The sequence below is a fragment of the Tenrec ecaudatus genome, chromosome 5 (genome assembly GCF_050624435.1).
Source record: "Tenrec ecaudatus isolate mTenEca1 chromosome 5, mTenEca1.hap1, whole genome shotgun sequence".
Lineage (NCBI taxonomy): Eukaryota > Metazoa > Chordata > Mammalia > Afrosoricida > Tenrecidae > Tenrec > Tenrec ecaudatus.
In genome coordinates, this window is record NC_134534.1 from 70,444,093 (window position 1) to 70,456,946 (window position 12,854).

Genomic DNA, 12,854 nt, shown 5'->3' on the forward strand with positions numbered 1-12,854 from the left:
TGTGTGCACCTTCATTTGTACCTGTGCTAGCTGTACAATGTTAAGTTGCAAGTACTATTTTATTATTGTCTTTAACCAGAGATTATATGTGGTTAAAGAGTTCTATGTAAGTGCCAAATTGACAAGGGTTGGACTGTGGTGGTTAGAGGTTTTTAGTGACAACATGGCACCTATGAGAAGATATGGGTGGAATACAGACAGACCATCAATCAGGATGGAGCCTAGTGACATCTCCTTGGAGATGTGGCCTGGATATAAGAAGATGCTGTGTAATCCTGACTGTCCCTTTTTTCTTCCCCTCTTGCCTGGATTGATGCGATGCGTAATCCAGCATCCTTGCACCACCAAGCTGCATGGCCTGGACCAGCTGCATTGCATCATCACCCTGTGCCAGCTGGCCAGCTGTCTTGCATTGCCATGCTATGAGTCCTCACTGTGACTTCCATCACCCCACTCTGCTACCAACCTCTGCTATGCTTTACTCTTCTACCTCCTGCTTCTTTGCCCCTTGGGTGTGGCAGCTTAGTGAGCTGAAAATACCTTCAGCGCATTAACTTACCCATGAAAGTGAGTCCAACTGAAATCTCTCTGCAGCTGTGTTGGTTGCTTTCCTGTTATCATTCCCTTTCACAATATAAACTTCTGTGCTTATATATGTTTCTAGTGTCCTGCTTTTGCCTCTCTAGTGAACCCAGCCCAATGCAGTAGAGGGCCAGCAAAAAAACAACAAAAAAGGAAGACCCCAAGGTCATTGACATCCTGGCTACAACAGAGGGTGACTTTGAGGATGCTGCCGTCCTGGCAAGCTGTGCACAGGGTCAGCGGGAGCCAGGTCCAATTTGACGAGACAGAACCTAACAACAAAAACGCTTTTCTCCCCAATAAAATCATTTATTAAACAAAACAAAAAAACACACTTTTCTACGTTGTGTTTTCACATCTACTCACCCTTAAGTTAAATGTATTTCAAATTTCCCTCTCTGAGTTCTTCTTTGAGCCTTGGTTGTGTCATGATGTCTGTTTAGTTTCCACACACTTCTAAAATGCTCAGTTTTCTGCTATCATTTAGTTTTAATTTCAATTTCATTCTATTCCGGTCAGAGAAAATACTTTGTATGATTTAAACCTTTAAAATTTTACTCACACTTATTTTGTGACATAATAGATGGGTTATCCCATGCCCCATGAGCCCTGGAGTCCAATATGCGGTGCTGTTGAAAGGTGGAGTGTTCTACTTATTTTAAAAGATCTAATGTTGCTCATATTTTCCTGATCTAGCTAGATGCTCTAAACACTGTTGAAAATGTTGTGTTTTAAACCCTCACGGCTATTATAGAACTTTGCTCCTTCAATTCTGTAATTTTTGCATAAAATATGAAGTACATAAATATTTTAAACTTTACTATATTTTCCTAATGAATTGGCCCTTTTGTGGTTACACATGTCCTTGATTGTCTCTTGTATCAGTTTTGATTCCAGTATATTTTATCTGGCATCAGTACAGGCAACCCAACTCGTTCAGTATCCACTTGCATCCTCTCACTCTACCTGCCAGAATTGACTCAATAGGGAGTTTGGGTTTGGTTTTCATTTTCAACCTGCCAACGCCCTCTTTACAATGCAGAAATCAGGTGGCTATCACCCAACTAAGTGATCACACAGCATCCCCAGGAATGGGCCAAACTGACATTATGCATCTCTTGATATGATACAATGAAGAAACACACACTATCACTTATGTAGAATTCTAGTTAAAATGTTTAGTCTGATTTTAGTTATTAGGAAGCAACTAAACAAACTCTGATTTGGGGACTTTTTCAAAATAACAGTCTGATGACATCAGTAAGAATGCCAGAGTATTAAAATATGCCCAAATGTATACACTGTTATCAATTATAGAAAACTAAAGAGATTTTACAGCTAGAAACTAGATTTAAAAAATAAAATATATGTATGGGTTTGGATTTCGGGCAGGCCCTGCCCTGGGCCTCTCATCATGTACCATGTCAGAGCAGTCCGGAGCCCCCGGCCATTGTCTTGCTTCCTAACCTGCAGGCTTCCGGCACTGAAGCACAAAGAGAAAATAAATAAAATAAAATATACCTAAAATGTTCTTATGAGAAAATTAGAGAATGTTGAGGATGCACTCTGCAACATTGCTAAATGTGTACATGTAGTAAATAACAATATGATTATATTAGAAAATATCCTTAATCTTGGATAGTACATGCTAAAGAATTCAGTAATAATGCGTCATCTTTATAACATATTGTCAGATGAAAAACAAAGAGCAGTTAATTTTTCAACTGAATGCTAATGCACTCTGGGCATTCCTTAGGTGGGTAACTTCTCAGTCAGGATCAGTGGGGAGTTTACAGTTTCAAGTGACTGAGACTTCCAACAGAGGCCAGGGTACCAATTTCCCAAGTAGACCCTCCTCTGACCCTGTGTTCTCAGCGTCCACTTGCTTCCTCTTGATCCCACTGTCTTAGGTTCCCGATCTAACTCCTATGTGTTCTATATTGTCTCTGAACCAATATTGGTATATAGTATTGTTATCTGATCCTATGTCTTCTTTTTTGGTGAAAAACTGGACGGTTTTTAACTCGGATTATCTCTAGTGCCCTAACTCTTGCCTAGTTAAAATTAAAAACAAAAAGTCATTTTTCTTCAAAGTCCTTGGAAGTGAACATATCATAAAACTTGACTTTCAGTTTTGCCATTTTGATTTATGCAAAAGATGCTTGGCCATTATTTTACATTTTTAAGATGACTAAAGTATGTTTCTTTCATTACTGTGTCACACATTTATTGTGTATTATATACTGGATGTATAACAGAGGTGTTAGAGAGTAAGGAAGGACGTCACTGTGAAGACTAAGGTGTCTGAACCAAGTCATGGTATTTTCAATCACCTCATGTGCACGTGAAATGCTGGACAATAATCAAGGAAGACCATGCAAGAACTGAGACATTTGAATTAAGGTGTTGGCAAAGAACAATTCAAGTAACATGGATTGCTAAAGGAGCAAACAAATTTATCTTGGAAGAACAGCCACAATGCTCCTAGAAACAGGGACTCTTGTACTGTGGACAAATTCTTATGAGACACCAATCCCTGGAATCATATATCATGCTTCGTAAAATAGATGGCAGCAAAAAAGAGCAAGAGCCTCCAGGAGAGGGATTGATGCTGTGAATGCAAGAATGGGCTCAAACATGGCAATTAGTGTGAGAAGGGCACCAGAGGAGGTAGCGTTCTGTTCTGTTGTCCATGTAGAGTCACCATGAGCTGGAAGTGACTCAGTGTCCCTAACAAAAACTACATGTTGAAACACAAGAAGAAAATATGAGATAAATCAATGTGGAAGATGAGGAAGAAATATTACACTGCAAGCAGTAACACCTACTTAGCAACCATCTAAGGCAAAGACCATCAATGATGATTAAAAGAAAGGTTTTCTTTAATTTCACTAAAGCACATGGTTTGGCCATCAAAACTGAAGTACGAATTATATCTAAAATGCTGCCTGTTTAATGGACATAGGCCAATGGTTAATGGATAGTGCATTCCATAACATATTTATTTGAATTATGATATATATATCTATTTCTAAATGAAAATAAAATGAGTGAAATGAAACAAAGTTTGACCATGTCAAAATATACCCATCAACTTTCTGAAATTGCTGCTTGATTTAGTTACATACTTTTTTGGCTAAAAGAGAACTTTGTGAGTCATAGGGTATACTTTTTCTATGTTTTACATATTTTAAATGTTTCTGGATTTTTATTCCATTGTCAAATTCATTCTTATGAATTACAGATGCTTTATATTTAAAATATACAGGTTAGAGCTTGTGGCTGGGCAGAAGCAACATGGTGGCCAAGCACAAGTCCAAGTTATCAAAAAATCTGTTGCACATGAAGTTGTGCTTACGTTCCTCTGACTCAGCCAGCTGTGAGGACTGGAGGCTAAGCATGGCGCGGGTGGGGGCATCTTCAACTAATGTCACAGCAGGCCTTCAGACAAGTTCTTCCCTGTTTAGTCAAAGCCAGCAAAGTGAAAACAGATGGACTGAAATTTGTAAGATGTCAGGAAAGGGGACGAAACTCAGAAACCAAGAAGCAGCTGGGAGAGGAGGAAAAAAGAAGACCATGAGCGAGGAGCACCGACACCTGGACCTGCCAGGGCTTAGAGAGAAAGGGAGATTCACAATCAAAGAGCAGAGCTCTGTTATGCGACGACCTTCTCTGTGGAAGAATGTCCTGCAGAGGATAGAAGCCTGAAGTTGGGAAATTAATGCTTCAGATGAACTCCAAGAGCAAAGCCCAAGAAGCTGAAGCTGAAGAAGCTGTGTCAGATGAAGAAATGGCGAGAAGATACGAAAGCCTGGGGAAAGGGGGACAATTGGAAAGAAATGCTCCAAGAAGAAAGATGAAAAGAAGATGATTAAGAAGATGAACATGGAATATAAAATTGACCCCTGAACAAAGAAGGTATTCTTAAAAGCCCCAAGATTAATGTGGCTGCCTGAGGAGATGGCTCGGGGGCCTCAGGGAGAGCAACATTTTGGGGGGGTTAGAGCTCTGCTCATTGCAATGCCATGTGTTGATGTTTTCGGGTACATCTATGAACAAGTGCTACTTTGGAAAATGCTGTCCCCAAAACAGATGTGTGATGGATGTTCGACATCCTTTGTCCTATTGGAGTTTGTCAAGAAAGGTATTTCCACCCATGAGTTTTAAATGTAGGTAGTTACGTGGGAGTTCTCCTAAAGACTTTGGGGACCTTTCATTCTTTAAAATGTAGCTCCACTGAAGGAAAAAATAAATACGTAAAGAAATAAAATGTAGCTCTATGAACCCTGTTCTTAAAAAAATTAATCTCATGTTTAAAACAAATAGATACATAAAATATACATACTAAGACAATTCCTCAATTACTAAGTTCAATTTCCTATCTGCTATGTAGATATTTTTAATCAAATATTTGTCAGATAGTGAAAAGCTGACAGTATTAGGATTATTTCTTCGTTCCTGGATTCCTCTTGTAAAAATAGAATTACTATCTATTTACTTATTTAGAAACTAGTTTTCTCTGGTTGCCTCAAAAGACTAACCTCTACAAGGAAGTAGTTCATTTTCACATGCAGTTAACTGATGGGTTGGAAACAAATTCATTTGAAATAAAAGGAACTCTTGTTATAAGAGAGTTAATTTAGCTTTTAATATTCATGTTTTAGTTGTAAACTTTCTCTGCTTATTTAGTTTATTTGTAATCTAATAACAATATTCACTTAACAAAACAGCCTATTCACTATATCCATAATGTTTATGGATATTATTCTTGTTTGAATAAGGTAATTAAGGTTTTCAGAAGTATTACTAGGTTTTCAAGGCACTTTAAGCTTATTTACAAGCTCACATTACACCTTAGCAAATAATTAGAAAATGCAACCCAGTTATTGCAGTCTAATTAAAAAATAAATTTATGAAACTCAATTAGGTGGATGTATTTTAATTGTGTACAGTTACTTTCTACTAATTATACATGTGCAATGAAAATGTACTTTTGCATTATGTGACAATGCAAGGCATAGCAAGTTATCCCTAATCACTCACTCACTCACTCACTTGCAGCTACTGAGTTGATTCTGACTCATACATCTCCTGAAGGACAGGGCGGAACTACCCTGGTGGGATTCCAAGACTGTCACTCTTTAAGGAGGAAGAAAGCCTCATCTTTTTCCTGTTAAGCAGCTGGTAGTTTTGAGCAGCTGACCTTGGGGCTATCATACAGTATGGAACAATCATGGCACACGGGCTCCCTGATGCCAAATAGTAGTATCTACCAATCACAGAAGGCTTTTGATCATTCCATAATACTTTAGCCACTCTCTTCAATGATTCCTTCTTTTTCTTATAAACGACTTCATTTCCTTCCATAAATTTTCTTGATTGACAGCCTTTTTGAGAATATATGAATTATTCTGACATATTATTCTTCATGAAAAGCATCATTGGGCTATCTGCTAAATACAAAATAAGTGTACATTATAGACAGCCATTTTTGAATCCAAGCTTCTTGACAAAAATCTGATGACCGTCTTTCCTGTGCACAGGAGGGGTTGAAAAATAGAAGAAGAGTGTCTGGTTAAAGATACAGCAACCATCAACAATAAAGACTTGATAAACTAAGTAAAGTGGACACAAGGATGACTTCAGACCCCAGAACATCAAGTGGAGGGTTGGGAAGAACACCAAACGGAACGAGCCCCAACTGGAAGGAAAGGCGGCACAAGATCAGCGGGAAAACAGAGATCAATGGACAAGCTGTGCCTACCAGCCAGCAACCTCTCAGCTTGCGCATTTGGGGGAAAGCATGGAGGAACAATACAGAATAAATAATTCAAGAAAACAACATCAAGCACACAGATGGTAGGGAAGAGTCTTTTCAAACCACCCCTGGAAGAAATGGGGGAAAATGGATTGTGTTTTCCATCAAGAGCTGTGAAAAGCTCTTGATCACTGTCCATCTGTGCTGCACCCTGCAGGCACACCACCAAGCAATCCTCTAAAAGAAGTCATATGACCCACTAACATCGAATCTCAGTGTGTGCATGACTCACCATCGTCATCAGTGCAAAGAAAATATGTCCAGGCAAAGGACAGCACTAAACCTGTGCCTAGCCCAACTGACCAGCACCATCACACTCATATACAGAGCAATGGCCCCAATAACATTGATTTAAATGATACGCACCATCCCAGACAACATAAAGATGGAAAAAATAAGTTTCAGATCTATCAAAACAGAGGGAAGTTAACATAGACTTAGACTTATCATAGAGAAATATAGACAAATGGAACTTTAATAGCTTGAAGACCAACTCATTACAAATAATATGAAAGAACAAGAACGATGGCGCAGGAAAGTGAGCAGAAAACTAGATGAAACACCTTTTGAGAAAGAACTGGTAAAGATATATTTGACAAGGAATTCAAAAGACTAATATTTATAGTCCTTAAATCTATTAAAAAACATCCCCCCAAATTAGAAACTTTCAGGAAAACAATTTAGGTACAAAAGGACAACATTGATAGAAAAAAATCATAAGCTAAAAAGAACTGGAAACTCAGAATCATTACAATAAAGTAGCAGGAATAAACAAGATTGTGAAGGACACAGAGGCAGAGTTAAATCAACAGAAGAATCACCACCAAAGAAGATAAATTCCTTGATGTAAATATGTTCGTGCGACAATTAGGGAAAAATGATGAATGGAAAATGAAGAAAAAATAGTCTAAGGTATCTGTGCCACATCATAAAGAGAAATAATAGATGTACATTAAGAATTACAGCAAGGGAAAGTAAAATTAATACATAAAAAAGCTTGAACATTCTGAGGAAATGGTGTGGAGACCACTTAAGATCTCCTTAAGCTACACAGGCAGGAAGGAGAATCCAACTCGACAGCTATCCAACGATGATTCCTATGAGACAGAGATCAGCCATGCCTCAACGCTCCATCCTTATTTATCCTACTCTGAGACCAAATGTCCCTCCTGTAACACTTTGCTTCTCTATTGGGTTCAATAAACCATTGTAATGACCACTAAGAACTTCCAGATAATCCTCATGAATGTGGGTGTTTCTTAGGGAATTTAACAAGTTACCATGATTCAGGATCAGAAAACATTTAGGAAATAGTCTTCTGTCCATAGAGATATCTTTGGTCAATCATGATAACAGCCTTACCTTCATCCTCTCAGTCACACAACCCCTTGGCCTCTGCTCAGCTCAGACTATTGTTACAAAGCTTCTATATTGATATTGTTAATTGCCATCAAGTTGATCCCAACTCAAAGCGACCTTATGCACAACAGAACAAACACTGCCTAGTCCTGCACAATCCTCACACTTGTTCCTACGTTTGAGTCCATTGTTACAGCCAGTGCGTCAATCCATCCTGAAGGTCTTCCTCGTTTTGGCTACCCAGATGCTTTACCAAACACGATGCCCTCCTCCAGGAAGTGGCCTTTCCGGATAACAGATCCAAAGAATGTCAGAGGCTACCTCACTCTCCTTTCCTCTGAGGAGCCCCCTGGCTGTACTTTTTGCAAGACAATTTGTTTGTCCGTTTGGCACTGAGGGTACTTTCAGACTCTTCTCCAGCACCACAATGCTTGTCTCTGGAGTCTTCTTAAGGGTCAAACCCTAGATCTGCTTAACCTATAAAAATATCTGGTGTAAGCATTATGCACTTTTAAAAAGTCTATTTGTGATGCAATGGAAAATGGCATTTTGAAAGATTACATAGAAATCTTAATGGACAGCGAATGTATGTTAATTGGGGAAAAACAACTAAGAAAAGAGGATGCGAAGGTCGCACAAGTTAAGCTTGCAGAACATGTGGGAACTGTTGAATTGATGTTCGTTTTGCTGTGTATTCTCAGCAACAACAAAGACAAGGAACCCTGGCAGCATAGCGGTTATAAGTTGGCCTGCAATCTGAATGGTCAACAGTTCAAAGCCACCAGCTGGTCCAAGGAAGAAAGGCAGGGATTTCTACTCCCATAAATAGTTCCAATTCTCAAAACCCACAGGGGCAGTTCTACCTGTCCTACAGGGTTGCTGACTGTACAGTCATTAAATTTCTCTCTGCCAAATATTTTCATGTTACACAAATAAAGTTTTATTCTGATTGAGATCCTGGTAAAAATGAATGGGCCAAGAACTCCAGTTCTGTCACAAAAGAAAGGAGAAATGTAATAGCAACCATAGTTTATCGACATTCTTTAAATTTAATTAAAATGTGCCTGTTTCCTTTTTTTCACAAGACAGGATTTCATCACTTGCTTCATTTAATAGAACACTACAGTATCTCAGAGGCAAAGTAAACTAGAAAGAACTTTACTAAACAAATTTTAGAAAAATCTTTATGAACTGAACTTTCTGAATAAAGGACTCCACTAGGATTACAGAACACGTTTACCTTCACTGTATAATCAAAAAAGAGTAAGAGCACACTGAAGCGAGGAAGACAACTGACACAGTAGCACATTCGATAAATAGCTCCACTTAGTATTATGAGTAAATGAAAGCAAAATGAAAGTTGACATTCTCTATTTTATATTTAAGAACTACAGATCTACCAATGAAGAAAGTTAAAGGTCTGTTGAGTTTCATAAGTCTGATATTAAAAATAAAATTAACCTTGTAGACAGCTGAAATGAATCTGGCTTTTCACAAAAAAAGTAAATGGATTTTAAAAAAAACCACTCTCCCCTTATTCTGAACATTTCAACTATTTAAATACTTTAGAAGGTAGAGTTTTCAGAGAAATAGAATCAATTTTCTCTATGCCTGAAGCACACTAATGAGTATTCTGAATTTGCCTCCCTTTAGCCAAGTGATAAGACAAAGCAAAGAAACCCTGAAAGCTAATACATTTTGGAAAATGGAATTTTCTTCTTGAGAAAGAATAGTTATTGGCTGCAAGTTGCTAAGTGAAAAATATCAAGTTACTGTCATTATCCTAGGGCACAAAAGAGTCCTCCATGTACATTCACAAAAAGCATGTGACCTCTGCCACATTTCAGGAGCGTTTAAATCAATGGTCTCAATTTTATAGGAGGGGGCATCAAAAGCTTATGAAAAAGTAGGAATAAGAAAGAATGCTCTTTTTCCAATTACTTTTTGAAGCCCCTTCTTACAAATCACACTTTCCTCATTCTTTATTCCAACATCTTTTCAAAGTTTTTGCTTTGAGTTCTGCCCACATTATTCAGCATTACAAGGAAAATATCATTTTAAGTATATCATTTCTGATAAATATGATCAGAACATTTTCACATTATTCTCATCTCTACTAGCACATTGATAAGGCAAATCCTCACCATGAGGAGAAAAATGAGAAAATGAGGAGAAATCAACTTACAATCCAAAAATCTTGATAGTTTCCAAAATTAAACTAAAAAAAAATCCAGTATATTCAGTTGCAATTCCTAACTCCAAATATAAGTGGTTCTGGGTCAATATTTCTCTCTCTTTCCAGTTCATCCTAACCTTGCCTGTGGCTCAGTTCCACTATTATTTCCATGATATCCTTCTCCCTGTTGACTACCTGCAGACAAGTCTGCATCCTTCTTCCCAAGTTCCTAAGTCCCATTCACTCCTGGGCAAATATCATATCAGTTCTTGATCGATAGCTTAGCACCTTCAAAGGGTTTCTTTCTATAAATTAAATGTGAGAAAAGCTCAAAAGAAAACTGAAACGCACATCTAACATTTTTATTTAAAAACTGAGTAATTCATTTTTAATCCTACATTGAGTATACCATGATTCTCTGCTATGAATTATTTTATCACAATCATGCACTTGGACTCATTTTGTCTTCACTTTTTTGTGGCTGAAAATACTCAGAATAAGAGAAGGCCTCTCATCTTACCTTCCTGCAGGGCTGGAGCTGTTCCTGTCACCTTCCCAAGGCTCTGTTTTGCTTCTAGGAATTGGGGGCTGCAGCATTTCAGCAGCTAGAGGGTCGGCATCATGCTCTTCTCGGCCAATCCATTCCCCAATCACCCGGGGCCTCAGAAGAGAAGAATCGAAAACCACTGTTTCCTGAAGAAGAGAAGAGGAGCGTTTATTCTTGCTATAGTAATCCTGTCTAGATTTTAACTGCTCACTCAGGTCAGCAGCCAGCATATTTCCCCTTTGCTTTCTTTCTGAATTGACTGAAAAGAAAACTAAATTAAGCCTCACATTTTCTTTGTTCTCTACTAGTTGTCTTATTCTACGTGATTTATGGTAACTCCTAAACACCAAGAGAAGAAAGAATCAAGGGTGAATCTAATTTAAATGGAGAACACAGGTGTTCACAGAAGGAGGGGCAGGAAGAACATCTTCGGCTCATAGTGAAAGCGCTGGGTGGGATGGTAAATGCTAAATGAGGGATGCACTAGGAGACTGATGCTGGATAGCGGTAAGGGCAGGTATGGTATGCTAACTTAAATATTTTAAAGTAATTTATTTTTATCATATCACATGGGAAAGCAATGCATGCAATGGCTCAGGATAGTTTCTAAGTGAAAGAAAAAGTTTAAAAAGCAGTGTCTATAGTATATGATTTTTGTTTTAAAAACACGTACGGACGTTTATACACCAATCCTCCACTAGCTCGTCTAGGTGTTTGCTCTCTAATCTCGTGCTGCAGAGAACATTGCAAGTGCTATGAGCTGCTGCTGTGCAAACACAGCTGTCTTGCAAGAAGAACAGCCAGGCTTCTCCTGGGAGGCAAGGATGGCGAGACTGTGTCTCAAATACTTTGGACATGTTATCAGGAGCGACTAGTTCTGAAGAAGGATACTATGCTTGTGAAAGTAGAGGGGCAGAGAGAGAGAGGATGGCGCCTGACAAGGTGGATGGACACGCTGGCTGCCACAGTGCACCCCAGCATAGAAGCGACTGTGAGGCGGTCAAGGACCGGGCAGTGTTTCACTCTGTTGTGCACAGTGTCGCTATGCGTCGGAACCAATGAAATATTCCTGACAACAACTCTGTGTCAGCTACTGCTTGAGATGATGGGGAAATAACAGTGGATAAAACCGAATTATTATGTAGTTTTATATAGATGGAAATATCTAAAGTGCTGTGGTTTTATAAAGGTGGAAATATGGGTAATTTTCATTTATTATTTTGACACGGTGATCTTTTAAAGATACGGTGTGATACATATGTGCTTAATCTGTAATGAGATAAAATGTGTAAATTTAAAGCTTCTTGATTTGAACAACATACCCACTCCTGCTCAGTCCATGTAAACTCAAGTGACCACACAGGACAGTGTACAACTGCCCCAAATGGCTTCCAAGGCCAAGTCCTCCCACTAAGCAGCTCACAGGGGCACGACCCACTTAACTACTTAGGTGCTAAACTGCGTGCTTACCTAGGGCACCATCAGTGCTCCCCCAAGCAACACCATCCTGACGTAACTTATTTTAACTGTGACTTGTAGTGTTGTAATTCTTAAGAACTCAGACCTTGTCTTACAAGTGTATGACCATTCACAAGAATACAATGCACGATTTCAAATGAAACAGTACAAGGTAGACGCTGTAACATACAAGAAGCATGAAAACACAATACCAAATGCAATACGTGAAACACTGATGAGCCTGTGAAGCACCTCATTGGAAGGAATGGATCTGGAGAACATTGTGCTGAATGAAGTTAGCCAATCACTAAAGGGCAAATATATGAAACCACTGTGATGAATGAAAAAAACTAAGAAGATTGGAAAAGGATTTCCATACCAAAGAGGGCGGGCTGAGAGAAGATAAAGCAAAGGGTGACTGGAAGGGTGCTAAGTTGGGTGTAGTGGAAGACAGTAATCTACAAATAGGAGAAGAGTAACAAGGGGCCTGTGAAGGCTAAACTTGTTGGGGGTGGGGGTGCTTTGATTAGTAGTTTAAACCTTTGAATACAAGGCTGATGTTCTGAAATGTACATCCCCACCCAATTTACAATAAAAATAGGAGAAAAGTTTAAAAAACAAGCTAAGGTGATTATATGAGTTGCAAATCCCCATATAATTTTCAGTAAAGCTTTGTTTTAAAAAATCATCAAGAAACAAACATATAGCTCGAATCAGTTACGTTTCAGTTTGAAATGTTATTAATCTCTGAATTTCATTGTCTTCAATTGTTAAATAGAGAAATAACAAAACCTGTTGGATAAAATTAATTACTAGGTAGTTCTTAGTTAAGGCTCCCAATTCTGTCCACACACTGTTTTCATGAGCTGCCTTCCTTCCTGTCACATACAAGGACTTGAGGAGGCCAAGTATAT

General features: G+C 38.5%; 1 protein-coding gene across 3 annotated transcripts in view; it reads right to left on the reverse strand.

Moving 5' to 3' along the window:
- The window catches only part of C5H8orf34 (chromosome 5 C8orf34 homolog), a 417,612-nt gene that overhangs the window by 267,224 nt on the left and 137,534 nt on the right, over positions 1-12,854 (reverse strand). For all 3 annotated transcript variants that reach the window (XM_075549596.1, XM_075549598.1, XM_075549597.1), the window contains exon 6: positions 10,456-10,628. In XM_075549596.1, coding sequence (XP_075405711.1) covers positions 10,456-10,628 — 173 coding nt within the window. The remainder of the gene's footprint in view (positions 1-10,455; positions 10,629-12,854) is intronic.